Source organism: Cloeon dipterum, chromosome 2, assembly GCF_949628265.1.
Source record: "Cloeon dipterum chromosome 2, ieCloDipt1.1, whole genome shotgun sequence".
NCBI lineage: Eukaryota > Metazoa > Arthropoda > Insecta > Ephemeroptera > Baetidae > Cloeon > Cloeon dipterum.
Genome location: NC_088787.1, coordinates 787,966 through 815,561, shown reverse-complemented (window position 1 = coordinate 815,561; position 27,596 = coordinate 787,966). Strand labels below are relative to the sequence as shown.

At 40.3% G+C, this 27,596-nt stretch overlaps 1 protein-coding gene across 1 annotated transcript; it reads right to left on the bottom strand.

Moving 5' to 3' along the window:
• Window positions 1-20,311: 20,311 nt before the first annotated feature.
• On the bottom strand, window positions 20,312-22,018 carry LOC135935834 (uncharacterized). Its single transcript, XM_065478398.1, has 4 exons — window positions 21,783-22,018; window positions 21,442-21,686; window positions 21,170-21,387; window positions 20,312-21,061 (listed from the first exon to the last, which is right to left on the bottom strand). The coding sequence occupies exons 1-4, from the start codon at window positions 22,016-22,018 to the stop codon at window positions 20,978-20,980; spliced, it is 783 nt and encodes a 260-aa protein (XP_065334470.1). The 3' UTR covers window positions 20,312-20,977.
• Window positions 22,019-27,596: the final 5,578 nt, after the last annotated feature.

Genomic DNA, 27,596 nt, shown 5'->3' with positions numbered 1-27,596 from the left:
TTTCAATAAAATGTGTCGGATAATCTCCACGATTTTCATACTTGTCTGCGTTTTGTATAGTTTTGTCTTTCGATACGAAGTATCCTAATTTGGCTGGTTCTTTAGGCATTTTCTCCCCTGAAAAAAAATAATTGAAATCCACTAATTACCTCAAAGGTCGTGGATAAATGATTGGTTTCCAGTTCTGGACTCGGTCTAAAATTTCTACCTGGTTTTCAGGTAGGGGGCTTGCACCTTTGGGTTATAACTTGTGGGGGGTGTGATGGTTACAGGAATTTTAATTTCGCACATTATGCGCAAGACATTCAAATTAACAAGCAAGAAGTTCTTTTTATCGTGCAAGAAGGCCAACATTGCATTTCAAATTAGTTTTTTTGACAAGTTTTGTCCATGTCCCACCATAAGGCTCCTCTGGTCCTGGCCGCAACATAAAATCAAATTACTTTTTAAATATGTATATATCACAATATATCCATTGGCAAAGCATGGTTTGAAGTTCGTATAATACCTATTTTGGTATAATCTAGCACCGGCTTTCAAATCAACGAAAACCAAATTTCGCTTCACTCTCGACTGAATCTAATATTTAATGTGCATATTCCTCAATGCAACGAAGCATGAGCGGATTACGTACATTATTTTTCAACGGATCGCACAAAGTTCTCGAAAAAAGCAAAAAAAAAAAAAAACACCGCAGATGGTAAATGATGGATTTCAATTATTTAAGGATTGCCGTTGACGGTTGGAAGAGCAACACGCGCACGAAAAGTCCAAGAACTGATCTCAAATCTCAAGGCCGTTCGGTTAATCGCACTCGCACTTTTAGCGGTACTTATACCGTCCTTAATCGTAGCATATGGCAAACTGCATTATTTGATTTCGAAAGACGCGAGTTTGGTGGCTAAATTTGAGAACGAAAAAATCTGCAACAATGCGTATGGAAAAATATATATAAATTCTATTGATTCTTGCTGGGATTTCTCTACTCATTTTACTGAGTACTCCACAAAAATCACCTATTTAACATGCAAGGTCGCATTTTTTTGCTATGAATGTGCATGAAGTTATTTATTTTTTTTAAAAAGCCCGTTGGCTCGCATTGTTAAGACATTCTCAGGAGTGTCAAAGCAATGTGAGGTATTTGTGCAGTTGGGAGATCTAATGCTGGCTGCCCAATGTCAGAGATGGCAAAAGGTGGTTAGGTTATAGTTAGGGATGTGCAAAACCGATTATCGATTATTTTTTCTTTTGCCTGTATGATGTCGGGACTATCAAATGAGTACGAATCATCAATTTTTAAGTATTTTGACAGATTTTACAAATCGATTATTTTCGATTATTTCATCCAAACCGACTATTTTTCGATTATCTCCCATAAAAAAAGCGTTTATTGTCTGATTTCTTAAAAAGGGGTTATTTTCCACTATATTTTGTCGAAAACCACGCTATCCGCGAACGTGCAACAGTGTTTTAAGCATCAGAGAGGTTGCCAAAGCCAATTTTTTAAAGGAATCTTACAAAACAGATAATTTTTAAACAATGAATAATTTAAATATACAGTAGTTATTACTTTAATAGCTCAAATTTTAACATTTTTATCTTTTAACAGTAATGTACATGAGCAATGATTGATTTGCAATGTAATAATTTGTGAGGACCGCATGAGGTAACCAGTTGCAGAAAGTTGTTGTTACTTAAAGTATAATTAAAAATATTTTTAAATTTACCCGAAATTAGAGAAAAGCTTAAATTTTTTTCCAAATTTGCGAGAAAATCGGCTTATAAGCTTGCATTTTAGTCATATTGCCTAAATGCCTAAATTGTCTAATCAATATTTTGATTTGAAATCATAGTTTATTTCACCAGAAGGGAAATTTAGATCATAAATCACATACCATTAATTGGACATATCGTGACGAAAGGGATCAAAATTAAAGTGGAATGATACGGGGCAACAATTGAAAATTATTTAAATTGTTGGATGCCATAAACAATTGATCGATTAACAATTTGTTCAACAATTTGCAATAATAAAAAATTGACCTTCCTACATTAAAATTCAAATTTTGCCAATTTTCTCCAAAATTTACAGTGCTTGAACATATTTTCATGCCAAATTTCGATTCCTCTCGTTGAGATCTGTCCAACGGTGTATGCCACTTATTGGGCAAACTCTTGGTTTTTAAAATTAATCGGATTTCATTTGAAAAGCACGGTAACTTTCCAGCCAATTTTCTCGTAAAATTACAGTGCTTCCTAGGTCAATTTAGGCTTTAACTGAATCCTAAGGGATAAGTTTATGCATTGGCAACAAACAATTTGCAGGCGTTTGCGGTATCATTCCTCTTTAAGCGAAAAACTCTTTGACAAACTCTATAATTTGTCAAGCAGTTAGGCAATATCTGAACTTTAATTGTTTGACAGACCTGATTTCATTATTGCTCATTCTAGAAGTTGCTTAATTCAAAAAACAATTAACAAAATGAACAACTTGCTAAAGCCAACAAATGCAAAATATTTTTAATCTTTAGCGGACTGTTAATTGTAAGTCCTACTTTAACTTTTTCACTCAAACAATTATTTTTTTAAGTATTTTAACCTATCACTGCGACTTTAATTAAATTTTAATTGTCTAAAAATACTTCAACACGATTAAAACATTCCACAAGAGCTAATAGTGATATGAAATTTTAAAATTGTTTTCGGCAAAATGTTACAAATTTTAATATCCTTAACGAACTTCTTTTGCTTTTCCAATAAAAATTTTAGCATAGAAAAATATACAATCTATCGCCTATATAGGAACAGGAAACCACATATGAAACCGATTATTTGATAGATTATTTGACTAGAAACCGATTATAAAACCGATTATTTGTCTCTGAATTTCCGACTATAATAATCGACTATTTTTGCACATCCCTAGTTATAGTGACTCGAAATGCTCAAATTGCTCAACGGGCTGGTTTGCACCTTTCCAGCATGCGTGATTTGGCTTCACGGGACAAATGTCTAGCGTTTCAATGCAGTCCTCGGTGCGCCCATGTTATCCGTTCGCGGTGTTATTGGGACCCGGGTTTCAGCATTCGTGCTAGTGCAGTGCGCGCCCTTCCCGGTCCTCCGGTCTTCGGAAAGGGATAAAATGAGCAAAAAAAAACCCTGCTCAGTATACTTTCCGTGAGCTATGAGCTCACCGCGGGTGCCATACTAACATTTCCAAGTGTATAACAAGTGGCCCTAGAGGCCGCAGAGGAGCTTTTGCCAAATTTGGCCATCTTTTCGCCTCCTCACAGTGAGGTCTTTTATTTAAACGCCAAGAAATCTGTCCCTAAAAAGCCGGTAGAAAGGTGCAAATCCAGCAAGTGGCAAGTCCTCCCAGCCCGTTTAGCTATTTGATCATTTCGAGTCAATAAATTAACCAAATTTTGCCATTTCTGGGCAGCCATTGTATTAGATCCCCCAATTTGCTGTGACACTTCTCAGAATTCCTGAGAGGGGAATCGGGACCGTTTTTTTATCCCGTCCCTGTCCCATTTTTTCTCTCGGGTTCGTCCCTGTCCCTGTTAAGTCCCCCCTCGACCTCTTAACATTAACAGATTCATTATTTTTTCTAATTTTGACTTAACTTTTAAAATTTGCCATTTTTATCAGTAAGCATAATAATATTAAAATTAACAAGCACTTGGGGTCGATTTACGGCACCATTTTTTAACTCGACCTTGAAAGAAAATGGCAACGCTGGGCATAAGGATGACGTTGTATAGTGTTTCAAGGTCGAGCTAAAATTCCGTGCCGTAATCCGCCCCTCTTTACATTTGCGCGCCGTTTTCATAGCAGGTTTGAACCAGCCCAAGCACCGCGGGAGTTCGGCGGAGCCGGTGACACCGGAAAAATCGAAAAAAACCCGCTTGGATAGTGATCTCTAGTTGGGCAACCCTGAAAAAGGTCGCCAGGGTGGGGCGGGTTACGGGGCACGGCGAGGAATTTTCAGGGAAAGTTCGTGACCGATTATCCCTCGCACTATCGAGTTATTAGACAAAAAACCTAGGTGCCCCCGTTGAGACATTGGTAAATGCTTTGCAAATTAAAAATATGATCATCGAGTTCGCTTCCTTGCCAATGATGCGGTTCTAAATAAACGGCGCAATTTGAATTAAGGATCGTTTGTGCCATATCTCGCAGCGCCGAGAAGCGCTTTGACGCGCCGCTGAAAAGCGCCTCGCTGCCAAGCTCTTTTCCGCACAGTGAAATTGGAAAAAGTTTAGGCGGCGCCGCTCTTCATCCGTGCGCGCGTTGCATCGCGAGTGCAAAATCCGCATCCAGGAACATGAAAACATCCAAAAATGAGCAAATGCACCGTCAGGACCGAATAAAAACAGTCATCAGGTGGTGCAACCTGAGGAAGGGCGAGAACAGGTGGGGTTGAAAAATCATCGCCGTTTGAATTTTGCCAGAAAACGCCAAAAAAACTCTCTTATTTGGCCTCGGTAAGGATCTCAGGTCGCGGAACCCTGAAAAAGGTCGTTTCGGTATTCCAGGTTAAAGATCTCTGCGAGACGCGTCTGAAGGAGGGTCGTAGTCGACGATACTATGAACGGTCGAATTAAAAAAAAATGTTTGCCAGCCGGCCAGGGGCACGCGAGTGCGAAATCCGCTTAAAACAAGCAATAATAACCACGAACTAACCGAAAAGAGGCGCCGGCAGAGGCAAAACCGCGAAATGACAGTTTTCAGGGTATACAACCTTAGGAATGTCGTTGGTGGCGGCTCCGAGACCCTTCAAATATGCTCAAATTGGCCTAAGGAGCATTAAAATTCAGCCTGGACAAGTTTCTCAGGTCGCGGGACCCTGAAAAAGGTCGTTTGGGAAAGCCAGGTCGTAGCCCTTTGCGAGCTCTGTCGAATGAGGGCTCGTGGTCGACTCTGTGATGAACGGTCGAATTTTCCCAAAAATAAAACCATTTTCGTCGCGCACGGCACGCGGAACGGCACGCACACTCATGTGCGAACCCCAAAAACACGCAAAAAAATTAATTTCAGCAAAGCAAAATTGCTGTAAATCGAGATGCGGGCTTCTTTCGACTTCCTCGTACCGATTCAATGGCCAAAATCGTAAGCATTTGCCCAGGGGCTTCGCGGCGCCCGTGCGCGCATTTGCGACGGCCCTCATTGCCGTCAGGGCGAAATCCAAATATTTTAAAATTCCGCCGTAATTCGCTTATAGGCCCGAAAATTTTCAAATTCGGTTTACAGTCACTTTTCATCAGAATAGTATCAGAAGAGAATCGCGACAGAATAATGATTAAACTAATTAAAAACTTTAATTTGGCCGTAACGAAATCGCTGTTACATTCTGCGTGTTATAGACGCATTCGCCACCCCCGTCGCCCCCAACCCCCGCAAAAAGAATACCGCCTTGTTGAAGTGGCGTGCAAGAAGTTTTATTTCTGTCCCATATTCACACACGCGGCGGGTCGGCCGATGGGGAGCAACGCACGTGCAAGAAAAGTCTAAGAACCGATTTCACGGCCTCCCGTTAATTTTAATTAATAACAGCGGAGGACAAACATTTTTTTATTTCGCAAAAACGACGGCATCCTCGCGAGTGGCGAAGCAGAGGGAGGTATCAGCTCGGGTCTATTTCTATTTCTGATCTGACAATGAGTGAGCCTTTTTTGCTCAATTTTTGAACCAGCTGCTGCCGACAGATTTTGCGAGCCGCTGGATACTATTTTAATACTGCGTATACAATTGCATAAATGCCGTTTATTCCGTATATTCGGCAAGCCGCCGCAGCCGCCAGACTTAGACGGCTAAGCCGGTGTATTAGCCAGCAGCTGGAAAAAAATTGGGCGGCTCAGACCGCTTCTCGAAATGCTCAATTTTTTCGCACCTTTCCAGCGGCTTTCGGAGAAATTTGTGCCGTTTCAGAAAAATATCTCGGTGCGGGAAGTAAAAAATGGCCACGATTGGGCCCTAGCTCCCCTGCGGCCCCTTGGGCCCCATACATAATCCGTTTTATTGGGACCCAAACTCGATATGCTGAGCAAAGGTTCAGGGAAAAAATAAAAATTAAAGAGGAAAAAATTTTGCGTGGCAAATAAAATGTGAATTCGATTATTTTTGATATTTTTTCTGACAATGAACACTTTACAAAAAGTTAATAAATGAATTTTAAGGCCGCCAGTCAATTTAAATGGGGAAGGTATTTAATTAAACCCCGTTGCCATCAAAACCCGTTGACGCAGTAATTATAATAATTCTTTTCAAGCGACGAATATACAGTATTAAATTGAAAATTTACCCTGGAAACAATTGACTTACCTTATTGTTGATCTGCTGCCATCTAGTCGGACAACTCGGGAAAATGTTCAGGGCAGCTGCCCTTGCCCTCCCAATTTGAAGAGAGAGAAACTGGCCGGTCGTCGCGCGGAGGAGCAAACTCGCGTCTCGCGGCAGCGATATGTGAAGTGTCGTGCGTGCGGAGCAGCTGCTTGGCGATTCGCCTCCCGCGAGAGTAAGACTTTTCGCTAGACTTTCTATTTTTAAAAATGTGATTCGCACGTGTTTTCGCCCACTGTCAGTTCCTCGATTGCCCGCGAGAAGGCAGCAGCAGGCAGGCTCGTGTTTCATCCAGCGAACGACACTATTAATCACCACGCTTATATATGACATTTCATGGACATTTTGATTTTTTCATACGCTACAAACTTAAATTAAATTATTTTAAAATTCATTTGTTTCCATTTCAATATGCTTGGTCCGTTGAATTAAAAAGCTAATGTTTGGAAATCATGTTGGTTGAAAGAAAATGTAATTCAACAATTTCCCGACACAGGAAAATGGCAGGATATTCGACCTTTGCGGTCCCAAATTTCTCATGACTTTAATCTACACGATCTGCTGCTGGATGGAACGCCCGGCGGATATAATGCCTACGTCGCGCCTGGAAAAACAGCAAAGCGAAACAGTCCGGCACCGGATCTCAGGTAAAGCGACCTGAGGAAGGTAGTTGCAAGGTGAGAGGGTGAAAAATCGTGGCCGAGCGCTGCCAAATGTGCTCGAAATCTCTGAAAAACCTTGAAAAACTGGCTTCGCACTTTCGCAGAGGATCTCAGGTCGGTATACCCTGAAAAAGTTCATCAGGGTATACCAGGTGAAAGCGGAGATCAAGACCTGTCCGATGAGGGGTCGTGGTCGACGATCGGAAGAACGGCCGAATTTTAACAAAAATAAAACCGATTTCGCGCGTGCCAAAAGAGAAAAAAGGAAAAAAAATTAATATTAATTTTGTTTTGGGCGGGAAAAATCTGATAATTGGTTTCCAGACGGGAATTGGCACTACGCATGCGTTGAAATAGGTAATAACCCATTATTGGTCCTCGTTCGGAAATAAATTGTGAATATTTCCCTTTCCCATGATATTTTTGCAGACAAAATGTGAAAAATTAAATTTCTGCAGTGTTAAAAATGAATTATTTCCTAGAAATTTGATTGGAACGGCTCGTAATTGGTCCTAAAATGATCATAGATAAATTCTGCGCTGTCCAGAAGCCATTTTTGGAATTATTTCCCTGCTCCTGAGACAAAAGGTGACCAGAAGTCGAAGGTGTGCGGTAAAATTTCCAACATTTTGAATGAAAGATACTGAGACTACAAAAAGTTAATAAAGTTTTCTAAAAGGATTTTTGTGCAATGCCTAGCGCAGACGTCAAGGTGGCATAAATAACGGTGAAAAACATATTTGAAAATTTCTGTTCTTCCGAAATATGGCTGGAAAAAATTCGTAGTATTTCGAAAAATGGTTCAATTTGCAAAATTCGCACACGGGCGGATGTGGCCCACCGAGGGGCATCGACTGGAGCCAAAATATGCGCCGTCCGGCCCACACAGTCCCACCTGGGATACAAAAACAAAAGATTCAATATGTAACAAATCGTGTTTTTTGGACCTAAAAATTAAAAACTCTGCCCCTATGGCCGTAGAGTGGAAAATTAAACTCTTTCAGAGTGTCCGTCAAATTTGTCATATTTTAAGCAGCTTTGTGTTCCCGCCAACGCCCACCGCCGCCGGAACGGTCGATTCCTTTGCACTCGTTGTCTTAAGATACACGACGCCGAGGTCTGCAAATTGTGCCGCAAGGTGGACGCAACAATTACTGAGCTGCTTGTCTCTCAATGTTTGATCAGCTCAGGACCAATTGCGTCATTTATTTGGACCATTTTCCTATTGTTTCTAGCGACGGAGAAGAGTAGCAGGTTTGGTTCCTTTTGTTCCTTACAGCGAGGAGAGCCAAACCGCGGTGGCCCACTTGCTGAAAAAAATTTAATTCGCGACTCGCGAGAGGCGACACGGCAGCCAGCCAGCAGCACCGCTCCTTCACCACACATCAGAGATAAGCGGCGGCCGCGAGTCGCGAGTGTGCACGTCCGCGCGGCAACCGCCGAGTTGACATAATAATTTAATTAAAATTTTAATTAACTATTTTGTTATGATGGCCAGATGTATTTGTACGTCGATGAGCAGCGCGGCTGCTCGGCGGATGAAGAAGAGAGGAAAGAGCAACGCGCACGCGAAGAGTCTAACAAGTGCTCTCAAGGCCGCTCGTTAAATCGCGCTCACACTCGGAAACTCACAATCAGCAGATGGCAAACATTATTTTAATACGCGAGCTCTGTGCTTCAATTTTGGACAAAAAATATTGCTGAAAAAAATTTTGTTAATTGTTGCAGTGTTTTCTCTATTGAGCACTGCGCAAAAAACACCTATTTAGCGTGCAAGGAAACCTTTGCGATGCAACAAGTTCTTTTTAACGCAGCGTGAAATACGAAAAATATCATTTTTTTAAAGTAAGAGTTTTATTTAACATCCATCGAAGAGCCGCGCGGCTGGTCGGCGGATGAAGAGAGGAGAGAGCAAACACACGCACGAAAAGGCTGCGTCCCAGTGTAAAGCCGCAGAGATTCAGGATTCCAGCGCACGGTGGAGGCATTTAAAAAATAAAAAAGCGCAACCTGCTCTGCTCTTGAGTTCAGCACGTTGCAAAGCACGTGATTCTACCTGACGCAGTCGACGGCTACTTGCACAAGAATAAGAAACCGGATATTTATTATTTTAAACTTTGAAATCGATTCAAAAAAAATCTGTCACTTTTATTAGACAATATTTAAATTAAAAAACAGAATTCTCGTGCTTTATTCATAACACCGCATGTGATTTGAATGGTTTTCCCTTTTCGATTGTTGCTATTTTATTTGCAAAAGCATGCACTTTGGACCAAAAAAGGACGCAGAATATTCATTAGCTCCAAGAAACATAATTAATTTCTGGTCTGTCCCACGGAGAAATTATGAAAAACCGTCATTTGAAAGTCAGGAATGTGCCGCCATTTTATCAAAAATCATTCCCACCCTAAAAAGCAAGGATCTACAATTTTGGGCTCTTTTGAGATGAGATATAGTTGTGCGGAAATTTTTCTCAAACTGCCGGATCAGAATCTGGTAGCTATGCAACCGGCTAAACTTGAGTGCAGTGCAGATTGCCTAAATACAAATTCCATCTTAAAATTAAATATTTTTTAACAGAAAATCCGCTCTTTGCGCATAATTGAGACATGGCCGCTGGTTGGCTGGTGTCAGGGTTTTACCTGACGATATTACGATCGCATTAATAGTTGTTCAGCACCGATATGTAATTTACGTTAACTTTCGGGCGCCCACAAGGGAGAGCGGAGGGAGAAACTCAGGTATCAATAAAGGCAACGCAAGCGCCTCCCCCTCGCTAGCACACGACCCGCTCGCACCAACGCATTCGCTCTCCTGACGGCACACGAGCAAGAGGGTAACTCTCACGCTCCCCCGCTCGTCCCTCTGGGTAGCCACGCTGTGTACTGTCGCCGCTAACTACAATAAACTGGTATGGTATAGTAACTGGGCATTTTCCCTTCTTGTCCACCCTGCACCCTGTAAAGTCTACTTTGGCCACAGAAGAAAAGACTCTGACCTCGTGATAGGGAGAAGGCGCGCCGGCAGGGCCGATTGCGCCCATTCGGCGGCCCTGCCCCGCGTCGCTGACAGCTGGCAGCTTGGTCCGTCAGTTTCAAAAGTATACTTACTTTCAATACGGCCTCTTTTTTATAAAATTGACCCTTGATGTGCTAATTAATTTCTTATTTTTAAATATTCCGAGGCCACACTCGAACTTTCAGATATGATCTTCACAATGCAACAAGAAAATCATAATACAAAATTTATTCAAAATAAAGTGAAAGCGTGTCGAGTCACGAGAGGCGACTCGCCGCCAGCAGCACCGCATTTTCACCACTACGAGTCGATGTCTATAATATTTTTTGGCAAGCATGTAAAAATGGAAACAATTAAATTTTATAAGAATTTAATTCACAGTTTTCGCGTATAAAAAATATAAAATGTGCGGTGGAAATAATAGATGATTTTATTTCCTGGACAAGACACGAGATCGCGGTTGCTGCTGCCTCAGTGCGGGCGAGAGTTGAACTAACAGCGAGGAGAGCCAAACCGCGGTGGCCCACTTGCTGCACAAAAATGTAACCCGCGACTCGCGAGAGGCGACACATGAGCGATAAGCGACAAGCAGCTGCCGCGAGTCGCGAGTGTGCACGACCGGCGGGCGACCAGCGAGTTGCTCTCTGTCTTCAAATTGTGTGGGCATATTAAATTGTTGCCTCTAACTAAATGTAGGTCAAACGTTATTAGGTTTTTTGTTCCCTGGTCTGCAATTTAATAAATTCGTACTAACGTTTTGACTAAATTTTAAAAAAAAACTGCAATTATAACTCTTCCATTTGTATATTTACTTTTTCCTCAAAATTAACGGATCAATTAGTGCTGTGCTGCGGTGGCCACTGGCCAGGGAAGAAAGGCTTAGCAACAAAATGAAGAACGGAGTCATTCTTTCCACTGTTCTGCCTTTTTTCTTGGTAAGAATTTGAGCGAGCAGAAGATTAAGGCTTTCAATCATTTATCCCTTTTTGAATTCAAGTAGAATTAATTGTTCTAAAGAATAGGAAAATTAAAAAATGTGAATTCTCCTAGGTTAAATTCCAAAACGCGTGCAAAATATTTAAAGCAAGCTGGTGAAAGTTGGAATTTGTGTTTAAAAGAGTGACACACAACACGATCACCGGCTTAAATCGCGTGAAAGCAGCTCGAGACTCGTTGAACTTACCGCTCTCTCGACTTTTACGCCAAACGAGAGCTCGCTGTTGCGGCGGCTGCCTCGCAGGATAATTCGTCTCTCTCTCTCTCTCTCTCTCTCTCTCTCTCTCTCTCTCTCTCTCTCTCTTATTTATTTATTGCCATTTCTCTCTAATTCATATTCAGCGGCCAGAAGGGCCCAACTAGATTAATTGAACCAACGTGTCTCCTAAAAAGAACTTATTTAATGAAGGATCTTTGAAATAAACTTGAAAATAATATTTTTCTTGCTGTTGTTACATTAAATATCAGAGTTTTAACAAACAATTCACTTTTTTCAAATCGAATGACATATGCGATCTAAACATATTTGCACTTCAAAAATAATCAAGGAAAGAGCCACGCCCACTTCTGCAGCAGTTGCTCTAACATTTTGACTCGAGATGAATGCGAAAAGGATTAAGAATGTGTTGCCGAGGAAGGGAGATGCTGCGGACGAATTTATGCTGCAAAAATCGCTGACTTACCTTGTGTTGTTCTGTCCAGAAAAAGGTTCAGGACATTTTTGTTGCGTATTCGCTGGTACTAATTGTAAGCTGAATTTCAGGTTGCTGTTAAATGGCGACCTAATGGGACATGCGGGACGCCATGTAAAAGGGCGTTTTAGTTTTTCAACATCCATCACCGCGAGATATCCGAATTCTCATAAACAGTGGAGCTAAAATTTCGTAAAATATGTGCGTTTCTTGTTCTTGGTTGTGAATTGCGGCCAGACAGACTGCTAACCGTTCTCTCGCTTAATTTTTCAGCTTGGTTTTTGTGCGGCACAATATTTGGTCATCCTGGCTCACGGAATCAGGTCGTTTCTCAGATTGCCAATCGCCACCACTTACCTTGAGAAGCTGCGGCTATTGGATCCATTTTTCCATGCAGCCATCGGACGAGGACCTACTGCAAAAATTTCCTACATTTTGAAAATTCAGTAACAAAGAACTTAAAAATAATTTTTTCCGCGGCAACAATTTTTTATTTGCTTTCTTCTGTTTGAAAAGATTTCCATAGAGAGCCATGATCTGAAATGCATATTTCAAGCAACATCAAAATTAAAATGTTTTCCTCTTTTTAAATCTATATTCAGCCAGGACTACATCGTCCTCAGGTTTCATCTTTTGAGATAGATAGATGCACAAAATTTAGAGCTCCGCATTTTGAACCTATTCATATATTACGTTTGTCTACGCAGATTCTTAATTATAGACTCTTATCAATGATTGAAATTTGTATAGTTTTTAGCAGACTCTTCACACCAACAGAGAAAGCATGTCTATCGCACTGGGTCTATTGCAAATTTTAAAGAATTTCGAGATGTTTTTACAAGCAAATTAAAAAACGAGAAGATATCTTTCTCCTAAAAAAGAAATAATATATATTTCATCTTGGCCTAAAAATCTTAGCGTTGTGAAGTTTCTGAAACAGAACGAAAACGGAAAATATCATTATATGACAAATTTTAACTTACATACAGCTCGAAGAACTAGAGCGAGAACTCAAGGAGAGCTCGGTGTCGCTGATCCGTCCCTCAAACTCGGCGTCGCGGTGGCTGCCTCTCCTGGCCAGGGGGCTACCACTCTTATGGGCCGAACTCGTTCCCGCTAAGAGCTTTCCCCCCCAACCGTTGGTGTCGCGTCGGTCGCTTTAAAACAGGTCTTATGGCGGCCATATACGGTGTTTTGTGGGCGTAACTTTGTGACGTCATAAAGTTACGCCCCCCAAAACACCGCATATGGCGGCCATAACCCTGTTTTAAAGCGACCGACGCGACACCAACGGTTGGGGGGAAAGCTCTTAGCGGGAACGAGTTCGGCCCATAAGAGTGGTAGCCCCCTGCTCCTGGCCAATCGTCTCTTTATGTTATTATTATTGCTCTCTGATATCTTCAACGGCCAGAAAGAAAGGGCCCAAGCAAGATCAGTTTGACTATAAGGTTTCTCGCAAACAATTGATCAATCCCGGAGGCGGGGCCGCAATCCGAGAACAACCAAGGGAATCCAGAAGTAATGTCACTTTAAATAATATTCAATGAGCTTTGAAATTGAAAAGGGCTGCTCCACAGTGAGCCCTTAATTAATGGATGAATGTTCAGATTACTTTATCGCTCCTTCAATTATGCTGCTGGTCAGGAAGAAGGAAAAAAACAAAGAGGATTGAGCTTAGAAATTGTGTTGGTTTTGGTTTATTGCTCAAAGTGACTCTAACAGAGAGAAAAATACTTTGGATCGCGAAATTGGCCAGAAATTAAGCTACGGAAGATACAAAGATAACGTAGACGAGACTTTGGAAATATAAATGCATTCCTACTGTGACTGGAAATTCAAAAAAGGGGCAAATAGTAGGCAGAATAATGATGCGATGCTAAGCTCTAAGGCTTGGAGGAGGTTGGGACGCCAATTTTTGGGGTGTCTCGAGCCAGTCAGTGATTGGAAAATATACATTTTTGGGCGTGCAAGATGCCAAAACTACGTTAAATTAAACAGTGCTCGCTCGACGTTAAAGGCAAAAAAGGAAAAGCCAATTTTATACATAAAACGGTGGTTCTTGTTTCGAAGACTTGGGTCTGCAGGCGCCAGTTGGGGAAGATTCAGGCCGTCAAGAGTCACGACACCTCCCTTCAATTATGCGTATTAAAATTTTATATATGACGAAAGTGTATTTATTACCTAGAAAGAAAAACCCAGTTTCTTGCGAGATTTATGAATCATTTAGTTTGGTCCTTGAAAGCACAGATTCTCTCCTTCTTCAGGGCCATCTATGTTCCCCTCTTAGCCTTTTCACTGGTGGAAGTTGGCTCAAAATGAAAAATTGCAGAGTCTGAAAAGGTTCGCGGTCTCTAATTATCGTCTGGGTTGGCAAAGAAACGTAAGCGATTTTAAGCAAGTTTTAGAAAATCCGCAGTATTTCCAGAAGGTAAGATATATTCAAAAATTTGACACCTTAAACCATACTTTCAAATTTAATTGATTCAATCGTTTCTTCTCAGCAATATGTCTAATAAAAATGATAAATTTTCATGCCAATTAATTTTGTAGTCTTTCATTGATGAACAGGTTGTTTGATTTTTACGGAGATTTTGAAAAAATAAAAATCTTGATAAAAAATACATAAATCTAAACTGGAGCATTTTTAAGCTCTAATCCATGGCTGTCGAAGCATTCATTGCAGACAATGTCAGTGTAGAAGATTTAAAAAATCTAAAACTTAATTTTAATCACCGAGGAAAATAAAAGAAAAAATTAATGAGCTACTCAGATACCTTTAAAATTTGGAAGAAAGTGTCGAGTTGTGGCGTCTAGGATTCATCCAGATCCAGAGGTGTTCTCGACGTTAAGCAGCTGTGGGCAAGGAGTAAGACGCTTCAAAATTTGGAAAATTTGATTAACTAAATTTGAAAAACAAAGGAAAAGTTCAAAAATTAATTAATTTCGCAGGTACCATTATAATTTATAATTACCAAAAAAATGTCGACTTGTCGCGTCTAGGATTCATCCAGATCCAGAGGTGTTTGAGTGTTCGTGATTAAAGCCTGATTGCCTTCCGCACTTCCCTGCCACCTTCAGGGCAATCAAAAACGTCCGTCCAGCTGGGAGTGTGGAAACAGCTTCTTGTTACGCGCTTGCAATCAGATGCTGAATGGAAATTCAAAAGACCTACGTTAAACTTGGATTCTCTGCGAAATCGTTGCACCACCTTCAGGGAAATCGAGACTAGATGAGAATGTAGAAACAGCTGTTTTCGCATGAAAAGCAGAGCTAACATAATAAATTCGTCAGAAAACATGCTATATTTGAAGTAAAATTAAAAGTTTATCGAAATAGACAAGATACAATTAGAAATACATGAAAAAGAAAAATGTTTCTATTGAAGTTATTACAGAGGGTGTACTTCGTAGAGGGAAATATCTTTTTCGGTCTGTAACAATCGATCATCAAGAAGGTTAACACGATGTTTTTACTCTGAAAGTGTTTTATTTAACAAGGATTTTGATATTGCCGCAGAAAATCTGCAACCGGAAGATTAAGATCAAACTAATCTTCTTAAAAGTGGTCATAATAAAAAGAAGTTGACTCTCTTACCCTGTGTTAAGTTTTCGAGTGATTGATTTTCACAGAAATTTATTAATTTATTTTCAAATGATCTTTATTATGGTTCTGCAGGGCTATTTTGCCTCATAAATTGCCACATACAGTCAAATAAATTCAATAATAGAAACATAATTATTAGAGAAGTCAGACATTAATTCAATATTTCTTGAAAAAATTGTTCTTTTAAGAGTTCATTGAATGCACTTAAGTTTTCGTTGAGACAAAAATTTGGTGGGAGATCATTCCACATGCGGTAGCTTTAATTTAAGAAAGATTTATTAGTGCATAGGGATATTGCTGCAAGTATGATTTCGCACTTTCGCAGTTTCATATCGTTTAAAAAATGAAATCAATGCCACACAATGACTCTTAATTAACTCCTATTAAATGCACAAGTACCACGAAGATTATTCTCTATGTTTTGGAATAAAACACATGAATCATTCAAAAAGTGTTTTAAATTTTATTCAATAACGCTTTCATTATATTCCTTACCGCCAGTATAGTACAGAAACTAAAATTTTGTAAGCAACATTTACATAAAAACCGATACTATGCATATTTAATACTTATTTTACTAAATAAAAAATAATGTCTAAATAAAATACAAAGTTCTCCAAAACTCTTATTCTTGAAACATAGTTAAAATGCTGGTATGTTAAATGTAAAATCATTAAAATTAAGTGATATTTTAAAAAAATATGACACCATTTCAGAAAACACCATGAAAACAACGATATTAGCTTCATCTGGAAATTGCAAACTTAAATTAAAATTGAAGAAACAAAAAGCAAATAGGTCAGAATTCTGAGCAAGAAAAAGTGAATTTAACTCATTCGCATTTTTTTCTGGGTCAAGCTTCTTCGAGTTCATCAAACCTTTCAAGTAAATGAGTTGGAAAAGATTCGTCAATGTAGTCACGAGCAGATTTCCCCTCAATGTCTTTTATACTGACATCTACATTTTTGGACAAAAGTGTTTCAAAAAATTTCTCATCCCAGAGCTCTTCCTTGCAAGCCAGAATCAACGGGGTTTCGTTCAAAGCATTTCTCGCGTTCAAATCAATGTCGCCTTGCTCCAAAAGCCACATAAGAATTTCATTGTCATTCCACCAGGGACTGTTTCTGAATAATTTGATTGCCAGATGCAGAGAGGTATCTCCATTGTTCAAACGCTGTTTAACCAAATCACCTTTCAACTCATGAATGAATAACGCCATGTCATAATTTGGTATCGCATGGTGAAATGCATTCTTCCCGTCGTTGTCTGTCAAAGCCAAATCTAAGCCTCTTTTGAGCAACTCTTGCACCAAATCAAAAGCAGGTGCTGAATCGTCTAGATCATCGTCTTTATACAATTTAACGGCGTAGTGCAGGGCCGTTCTTCCTTTTTTATCTTTCGCGTTTATATCAACGGTTTTTGCGAGCAAAATTTTAGCAATAATCAACTTTCTCTTCTTGAAAGCCAGCAGGAGTGGTGTCTCACCATCGTTGTTTTTTACATTCAAGTCATTTTCGCATTGCTCCACAAGCCAAATAAGAATGTTATCATCCCTGTCTAATTTGATTGCCAGATGCAGAGTGGTGTCTCCATTGTTAAAACGTTGTTTAACCAAATTACCATTTAATTTGTGAATGACTAGAGCCATGTGAAAGTTTTTCATCGCATGGTGAAATGCGTTCATCCCTTCGTTGTCCGTCAAAGCCAAATCTGCGCCCCTTTTGCACAACTCTTGCACCAAATCAAAAGCATGTGAATCTTCTAGCCTTTCAAATGCATTCAATTGAACGGCGTAGTGCAGAGCCGTTCTTCCATTTTTATCCTTCACATAAATATCTGCATCTTTTGCCAGCAAATTTTTAGCAATAATCCATTTACTCTTCTTGCAAGCCAGCAGAAGCGATGTCTCACCCTCGCTGTTTGTTACATTCACGTCATTTTTGAATTGCTCAACGAGCCAACGAATTGTGTCAGTGTCAATTATGTGCCTCGTTTTTAATGCCAAATGGAGGGTTGTGTCTCCGTCTTTAGAACGCTGTCCCAACAACTTATTGTTTTTCTCGTGAAGAAATGAAATTAGCTCCAAGTGACGTATTGCGTGGTGCAATGCGTTCATTCCCTCGTTGTCTGTTAGAGTCAAATCCGCACCTTTCTCGTGCAAAAGCTTCACTAACGACAAGTTTCCTTTTTCTGCGGCGTGGTGCATTGCAGTTCTTCCCCACCTGTCCGATACATTAATCTCAACATTTCTGGTCAGCAGCAATTCGGCGGTCCTCCACCTCTCTCTTCTGCAAGCCAGTAAGAGTGGTGTGTCGCCAGAAGCATTTTTCGCGTTTAAAACGGTGTCGTCTACTTTTCCTATAATCCACAGAGCAATGTGTTCGTCCTCTTCCGTTACTTTTGATTTCCATTCAATTGCCAGATGTAGAGTAGTGTCTCCATATTTTGTACGCTGCTTCAAAAGATCTCCGTTCTTCTCATTGAGGAATCGTAACATTCTTTCGTTTTCGATAGCGTAGTGCATTGCATTCTTTCCTTCCAGATCCGTTTGAGTTAAATCTGCACTGTTTTCAAGCAACATTTCCACCAAATCAACATTTCCTGACTCAGCAGCAAGGTGGAGTGCTGTCCTTCCATATTCGTCACATCTGTTTAATCTTTCTTTCAGTTTAGATCCAACACAACCCTCGCCAATATCTTGATTTTGGACTTCCTCGGTCGCGCAGGCTAAAAACTTTTTCACAAATTGCAAATGTCCGCTTTCAGCAGCAATATGCAACGCAGTCATCCCTTTTTCGTCAACCACATCCAAGTCTCCACCCAGATGTATCCAAGTTGGCAGAGCCTCTAAATCACCCCTTCCAGCGGCTAAATGAAGGGACGTTCGCCCCTCTTCGTTTTTTACTTCCAGGTCGATATCTTTTTCCATCAAATAGTCAACGGAATCCTTTTCTTTGTCAACTGCAATATGCAACGCAGTGCAGCCATTGTTGTCCTTTGCTCTTACGTCAACTCCAATCTCTTCGACAAGAAAACGCATATCCTCAACAAACCAATAGCTGGATTCCACTAGAATATGCAGCCCTGTTTGACCACTTCCAGTTTTCTCCTTGGCCAGTTGACTATCAGTGCTGTGCAACAATCGAATCACGTCTTTTTCAAGGTAACCCCAATTGCTGCAAGCAAAATGAAAAGCATTCCATCCATTTTCGTCTACAGCTCGAATATTTGCGCCAGCATTGATCAACTCTTTGACACGTTCAAGATATGCACGTTCCGCAGCGCAGTGAAGAGCAGTTTTTCCTCTTTTATCCGTCATGTTAATGTCGATCTTCTGCAGCATTAAGAAATAATCCATGCATACTTTGTCGTCCTCGTCATCCGAGGACCCATCGCTTGTGTCCTCGACATCTGAGGACCCATCGCTTGTGCCCTCGTCATTCCTGGACCAATCTCGTGGTTCTCCACTACGTCGTAAGGTGTTCACGTCAACCCCTTCTTCGTCAATAAGCCATTGACACATTTTATAATTTCCATTTTTAGCCGAAAATTGTAGAAGACTTTCATCATCACCATATTCCGCGTTTTTCAAATTTGGGCACTTTTCTATTATAATTTTCGCGATTTCATTGTGCCCTTTGCAAATAGCAGAATGTAAAGCATTCAAATGAGATTTTACTTCATTGATTTCGAAAGTTTCTTTGTTACGTTGCAGTCCACTGATGTTTTCCTCTAATAAGAACTTGACCAGGTCTAGATTATTTACTTCTACAGCCAGCATCAAAGGGTCCCAACTTTCACCATCTTCATCAATGGCTAATTTCGCACCATGCTTAAGCAAAACTTCTACGCATTTTATAGCTCGAAAGCGAATAGCACAATATAGGGCGTTATCTTCATCATCTTGAAAATATTTATCGACACCATTTTGCAGCAGCAGATGAAGAATTTCGCAGTGATCATTACTTGCAGCAACCACTCCAGCTTCTATTATAGATCTTCTAGAGTGGATCATATCTGGCAATGTAGGAAATTTTGTTTCCAATTTTTCAAAGAAGAGACATGCGTTTGTTTCAGCTACTAAATATAACAGGTGAGGTAAAATTATAAGCAACTCTTCATCACTTTCGATCAAGCCCATGTCGAGCAGCATGATTGCAATTTCTTCCGCTCCTTCGATTGCTTTGAGCAAAAGATTCCTATCCTTTGCAACAGCAATACGGTTTCCCTCTTGGTTTTCACTGAAGCTGATAATTGGGTAAACCATTTTGAAAATATTTATGCAGCCATCGGAAGCAATCAAACCCAAAAATATATCTGGATCCAACTTCATGACTGAAAGAATGAATGCTTTGTGCACTTCGATCTTTTCCTTGTCATTCAAAACTGTGGAATAGACAAGATCAAGAAACTTTCTGCACCACGAAAACGATTTTCCTAAAAATAAATTTGCAATATCTTCAGTGCTGGTTTGGATGTCGCAATCGCTACTATTCTCGATTTCACATACGAAATGTTGGGCTGCGAGAAATTCGGCGAAAGTCTGATGAATGAAAATAACCTCGTTGTTTTGAAACGAGGCAATGCCATAGTAATTGTTTTTTTCTAGGTCGTCTTTCGTGTAATCAGTAAGTTCAACTCCTCTGATGTGGCAACTTGCTAACTTCTGTAGATCTCCCACGGCATTGGCAATTTTTTCATTAAACTCGATCCTTTTGCTCTCGTCATATCCTTCCTTGTCTCGAAGAGAGAGTTCCACTTTGTGTCGCACAACCTTGTCGTAGATTTGGTACAAGTTTCCTTCGGCCCCGTACTTGGCAACCAAAGAAAGGTGCAGAGGATTTCTCAAGATGTCCTTTGATTTAAAGTTCTTGATGAATTGCTCACTTTCTTCTCGACTCTTGCCAGTCTCCAGCTTTAAAAACTCGATTTGCTGCTCTTCATCCAAGGGATCAATCTTTACTATAACAGCTTTTGATGTCCGCTTTTGGATTGCTTCTGCTGCGTTAGGTCTCGTTCCGATCCACACGGATAACTGCTTCTCTTCTAGAGATTTGATTACTCTCAATGTTTTTTCTTGGTTATCAGGACGGATGATTTCATCGAACCCATCAAGAATCACAACACACTGCTTGTTTTCTATGCTTTTTATGATTTCCTCTTTCGAATTCTTAGTGGCTTTCACGAGAAATTCAATCTCAGTCACGTTCCGGTCTAGAGAACTGAACGGAACTCTCGGGAGAGAAACGCGTAAAATTTTTAATTCTGGATTTAGTTTCCCGAGTTGAAAAGCCATTTCCCTGAGGATTGTCGTCTTTCCTGTTCCTGCAACTGAACTCAAGAGCCAAATTTGTTTTTCTGTTGCTGATTCCTTCACTAAGCTGTCGAAACTGACGTATTTTACTGCACTGTTTTGTGATTTTGTCACTGAAAAGCTAAGTTGAACAAAAGAACTGGGCCAGTCAGGAAAATTGAGTGGATACTGGAGCGTCGAGTTAAGCAAATTCCTATTTTCTTTTGATTCGGAAATTAGAAGACTTGCGAGCAGTTCTTGAAGACTTTTCTCCTTTTTCATCTCTTGCCCCTTGAAGATTTCGATCAGCTTTTGAAGTTTATCTATATAGATGAAATTTTTTACTAATTCCCAAAATTGAAGAACAAAATCTAACCTTCGTTGTGCAAAACTTGGACTAACCATCCACTGTGGTTTGTTGCTGATATTTTCATCTTGGGCTGCGTTGATCCGATCTTAAGGACAAAGAAATCGTCAGTTTCTTACTTTGATATGATTCTTTTTAATTTTGAAAATTTATTTTGGAATCATTTTGAAAGTTTAACTAAATATTAATCACTTACGTAGTCAGATGAGCTCGTTTCCTGATTCACAAGGAATAATACTTTCGGTTTTCCAATCCACTGGTCATTTTTTGGCCCGATAAACTCGCGCAGTATTTCAGATACCGCAATTTCTTGACCGTCCACCTGAACGCAAACCTCATTCGTGACCTTGTTTTCACTTAATCGGCCAAAGAAAATCAGGAAAATGCAGCCAATGTTAGAGTCACTCCACGAGGCTGAAATATGAATTGCACAAATTACATCATATTAACATAAATAAGTCGTCAAACCTTCATTTATGGACATCCACGGCTTTCCTCTCAGCATCCTTTCGCTGGTCTCAAAATCTAGGTTTAGGGACAGCACTTTTTTTATTTCTTTTAATCGATCATTTTGCTCTTCGGAAAAAAGGATCGCGAGGCGGCGTCGCAAGTTTTCCTTTTTGTTTGATTTCCAAGTATAAAACTCGAGTTCCTTTTTCATCATAATGCCAATTCCGTCAGATTTCGAGGAAGCCGAGCAATTTGAAGGACTTCTAGAATAATTAATTTTGTCATACAATTTGTCGCCATTAAGCTGTTTGCCTGTAGCCTATGTGAGAAAAATTATAAACTAATTTATAAAAACTCACTTTGAGATGACAAAACCTCTGTCCTGAGAAAACATCTTCACTTCTGGAGTCTGTCCAGTGTATTTGTTTTCCACGATGTCCACATTTTTGTGACTCTCATATTGAATAGTTGTCAGGACATTTAGGAGACTCTCGTCCTTCTCAAGCGAATTAAAGACCTGGCACGTAAGCAAGGCGAAAGTTGATCCTGACTGGTTTCGTTTGGCCCTGGTCGCTAAGAAAATAATTGCAAACATTAGTGAATAATATTCGTATTGTCGATAGGCTCACTTTCAACCGTTGAGAAGAACACAACCGTGTTTCTCGTCAGAGGGCTGTAGGTAATTCGGCAAGAATTTTCGTTTTCAAAATGTTCGTCATTTGGGACAAAAATTTCGTCCACCAGTTCGCCTCTACATGGCTAAAAATTCAATTTATTAAAAAGTCTTGATGATCTTAACTTAGCGGAAACTTACACCAAAGTTTATAAATTTGAGACATTGCTCGAAAACAGTAAGCTTTTTTAGAGACTCGAATATCTCGGTTGTAGTGAAGGAAACAAACAACTCTTTCGGGTCCCTACTGCTGGCACGCTGTTCTGCGCTCGCGGGAACATCGTCCTTGAAGTGGTCTGTGAAGATTATTCCATCTCTGAAGCCGTGAGAAAGAATGTAAAGCACAAACACTGATGGAACTTCTGTAAAATCAATACGATAAAATATATGATTTATCGTAAAGTGGTTTGTTTTACCTGAACAGCCGAATAATCCTAATAGTTTATCTTGATCGGAGAGAATTTCAAGCAACTGCTCCTTTTTCGGCGATAACACATCGTGGAAGTTGCAGTTACGTTTCTCTCCGAAGGTCCGTTTCAGATTATTTACGTCCTGATCATCCCCTCTCCGAATCCAGGTTTCGTTCTTGGTTTTTTCAAAGTTGTAGTGAACGACGAGCACGCAAACACTGACAATTAGGGTTGGTAATTAATTATGTCGGATAATTTCCACGATTATAATACTTGTCTGCGTTTTGTTTAGTTTGGTCTTTCGACACGAAATATCCTAATTTGGCTGGCCCGTCAGGCATTTTCCCCTCTGAAAAAATTCAGTGAAAACCACTAATTACCTCAAAGGTGGTGGATAAATGATTGGTGTCCAGTTCTCGACTGGGGTAAAATTTTAACCTGGTTACTAGTGAGGCGGCTGGCACCTTTGGGTCATAACTTGCAAGGGGTGTGATGGTTATAGGAAGTTTAATTCTGCATATAATGCGCATGACATTCAATATAAAATGCTAGAAGTTCTTTTGAACGTGCAAGAACAAGAACGCCCACACTGTATTTAAAATGAAATTTTTGACAAGTCCTATCCGGGTCCATCCGCACGACAACTCTGGTGCTGGCCGCAACATATCATAAATATTTAAAAACTTATACTAATACATCCATCGGCAAGATCATGTCTTACCTTTTTCTTACCTTTTTTGGCTTTTTGCTTAATCTAGCACCGGCTTTCCAATCAACGTACAATAAATTTTGCTGCACGTGACTTAATCGAACATTAAATGTGCGTATTCCTCAATGCAACCAAGCATGAACGGATTTTACGCATCAAATATTTCAATGGATCGCACGAAAATTTCTCGAATAAAACACACCGCAGATCTTCAATGATGGAGTTCATTTCTTTATATGGATATCGTTGACGGTTGGTTGTTCTTTTTTCTGAGATTTGAAGTTCACGCGAGGGTGCCGGTTTGCATACTTTCACCCTTCGACGGGGATAAAACCTCTCATTGAAACAAGTTTTAACATCGCGCTTTGACAAGATTTATTCCTTTCACTACGTCGTTCCAGCGGCTTTATGGAAGTATGTCTAGCGATTTAATAAATGGCCTTGGGCCATGGTGTGAGGAGGCAAAAGATGGCCGCATAAGGCCGAAGCTCCTCTGCGACCACTCGGGTCCCATGTTATCCGCTCAGAGGAAATGTTAAGACCTGGAACCCGGTAAGCTGCTAGCCTGCTGAGCTGAGGCTCAAAAAAGTCAAAAATAAAATCTCTCCAATTTTTACCAAGAAAATTATAAAGAGCATAAAAATCTCGACACGGTAAAAAAGGCAACCTAGGGGTGGATTATGGCACTCTTTTTTAGCCTGGCCTAGAAAAAATACAACGCTTTCCTTGTGCACAGCGTTGCCAGTTTCTTTCAAGGCTGCGTTGCCATAAAATCCACCCCTAGAAAATGTTCAAGTATTTTTGAAAAACAATATTCATTTTGATATTATCGTCTTAAAAGTATCGATTGATATTTATATTTTTATTTATTCAGGGAGCGGATTATGACAAGCTTTCTTAGTTTGACCTTGAAACACTGTACAATGAAAGCCTTATGCCCAGCGTTGCCATTTTCTGTCAAGGTCGAGTTAAAAAACGGTGCCTTAATTCGCCCCCTGAAGCTAAATGAGTGTCTCGATATTTTATGAATTTAGATTAATTTAATTTACATTGGGGTGGATTACGGCAACGCAAACTTGAAAGAAAATAGCAACGCTCTACAGTGGTTCAAGGTCAAGCTAAAATACAGAGTGCCGTATTAACGCTCCCATCGCTGATATTTAAAATATCATATCAAAATTTGATAACCACTTTAAGATGAAGAGTGCCCAACTCTACTAAAGGGTGCAGAGCACGGCACTGTTTTTTAGCTTGACCTTGAAACACTGTACAATGCTATCCTTATTCCCAGCGTGTCCACTTTCATTCAAGGTTGCGTTGGCCGTAATCTGCCCCATTTAATTCGGGTGTCGATCCCAAAGCTTATTTTTTTTAATCGATACGGCAAGATAATATTTTCGTCAATCAGCTGCGCGGCAGGTCCGCTGATGACGAGGGGAATCTGGAATCACGCGCACGAAAAGTCTTAAGAACCGCTCTCAAGGCCACTCGCAATCTTATCGCGCAGCTAAGGACGGTACTTTGACCGCCCTTAATCGCAGCAAATGTCAAACTTTGTTTTATCACGCGTGTCGTTGGCTCAATTTAAGATTAAAAATTGTACAATGTGCTATGAAAAATAAACCAGTTGCATAAGCTTTTAGTGTTCGAAGCCGCCAACAGATAGCGCCACCGTATACTTGAATAAAAAATAAAATTTTAAGGCACTTCTGCTGTGATTTCAGACTCAATCCTGCTATTGTGCATTCTCTACTTTTAATATTCTTTCTTTTGACATGCTGAAAACCAATCGCCATAGAACCGTGAAAATATATTTTTGAAAAATAAAATATTTTCCAAATTTTCTGCGGTGAATGGTTGAAATGATCTTGGCTTTCAGCACGTCAAAAGAAAGCAAACTATGTGAGGAATGCACCAGTAGCAGGATTGATTGTGAAATCGTAGCGGAAGCTCCTTAAAGTTAAATTTATTACGAAAGTATACGGTGGCTCCATCAGTTGGCGGCTTCGAACAGTAAAGGCTTATGCAACTGGCGAATTCCATTAATTCTTCATGTGTTTCCTCTATTCATTTTACTGAGAGCTCTCCTAAAAAACACCTATTTAAAGTGGAATGAATTTTATTTAACATATCCGTTGGTCAGTCACGCGGCTGGAGAGGAAAAAGCAACACGTGCACGAAAAGTCTAAGAACCACTCTTATGGTCACTCGATTAATCTTATCTAATCACTTATCACTACAGTCATGCAGTGGACGGCAAGCTCTTTGGCTAAACTTTAAGAAAATCAGCAAAATGCATGAAAAATGTAATTTAATTTCCGTTTATCTTGCTGTGTTTTCTCAATTCATATTTCTGAACACTCCGCAAATAAAAGGACACTTTTTTAATGCAAGACGTTAAAGAATAGCTTAACAGTCTATGAAGTTATTTTTCGAACCTCAACTGCTTAGCACATTTCGTGGGCTATGATCGTATGAGCTCACGGGGTCCCAAAAGCACCGCCAAGCTTAGAACAAAGTGGCCCGAGTGGCCAGCTTTTCGCCTCTCTGCACCACGTCTTTTTATTGAAATGACGGATATTTGTCCCTAAAGCCGCTGGAAGGGTGCGAAAATCAGCAAGGGGCGCATTCTACCAGTCCGTCGAGCAATTTGAGTATTTCGAGTCACTTAACTAACCATCTTTTTGCCATCTCTGACATTGGTATTAGATCCCCGAACTGCTCAAATATCTCGCACTGCTTTGACACTCCTTAATATGACTTAATAATGGCAGCAAACAGACTGGCTAATTAATAATTTGAGGTGCAAGAACTACTATTTAAACTGGAATAAATTTTATTTAATTTATTTTCCGACCATCAAACAACGCGGCGGGTCAGCGGTTGGGGAGAAGAAAGGGCAACACGCGCACGAAAACTGTCTCAAGAGGCTGCTCAGTTAATCTTATCTTATCGCATCAGTCAGCAACTCAGCACACACGACAAACTTATTACTTTAAACCGCAGGCAAGTTGGCTAAATTTTAGACAAAAATTCCGTAATTTTTGCATGGAAAATAAAACATGAATTCCATTCAACAGCCGTGCGCGCATGCGCATCGCCGTGAGGCTGCAGTCGCCATCAGTGTTTGTTTTTTCCTTTAGGGTGGTACAACCGTGGGACGATTTCCCACCAGAGCTCAAGGAATCTGCACCCTAAAGCAGAATTTCCCACCCTCTACGAAGAGCAAGGTTACAGTGAACGTGATTAGGGATAGAAAATGTAATATGCAGCTCAGTGCGGCGTGAAATTACTCAGTGATGGATCTTTTTAGAACTGTTTGCCCTTTCTTGCTCTCCATAATAAGTATTTTACTGTAATTGACTCAAGCACAAGAATAATATTTAATTCGTGCTCTGTTTTCTCTGTTAAATAATTCGATGTAAAATACATTATAGTTCGCACTCTTTTGTAATTTAACCTCGATGCTACCAAACGGTCAGCACGAATTTAATAAACTGCAGAGCTAAAAACATTTCACCTACCTTTTAGTTGATCTCACATTGCCAGGGAAGTGAAGAAATTTTCCAGGGCAGCGGCCTTCCAAGTTTTCAGAGAGGGCAACTCGCGCGAGGACGTGCACACCTGCGACTCGCACCAGCTGCTTCACGATGTGGTAGACGTGCGGATCGACTGGTTGTCGGCGATATTCACCTCTCGCGAGTTATCAATAAAGTGAATCACTGCAGCTTCGCTCTCGTTTTACTATCAGTTCAACAGTCGCGGCATAGCAACCGATCTCCTCGAGATAGATAAGATTATTTTATTATTCACCGCACGTTTAAGACATTACATTGACACTTTGATTTTTTCTGTACGTGGCAGTTAAATTGTTATAGAAAATAATCGTTTCTATTTTGATATGCTTGGTCAGCAGAAGGAAAAAATTATTTACCTGGCCGTTCAACGCTAAGAAATGGAAATGTGAATCTTTTGGCCGACGCTGATACTCCGCGCCAGCTCTTAAAGTCCGTTTAGGCGGCGTTAAAACCGCAGAGAAACCGTCTGGGGCCTGATCTCAGGTCGCATGACCTGAAGAAGGTTGGTGAGTGGCAAGATTATCGCCAAATGTGCTTGAAATCGCTGAAAAATCATGAAAAACAGGCCTCGTAGAGGATCTCAGGTCGGGGTACCCTGAAAAAGGTCACCAGGGTATGCCAGGTCAAAGCGCAGACCAAGACTTGTCCGATGAGGGGTCGTGGTCGACGATCGGACACACGGCCGAATTTTAACAAAAATAAAACCATTTTCGCGCTGTGGCAAAGAAAAAAATGGAAAAAATCAATTTTAATTTGTGTATGGGCGGGAAAAATCTCAAAATCTGGTTTCAGACCGGCGTTGG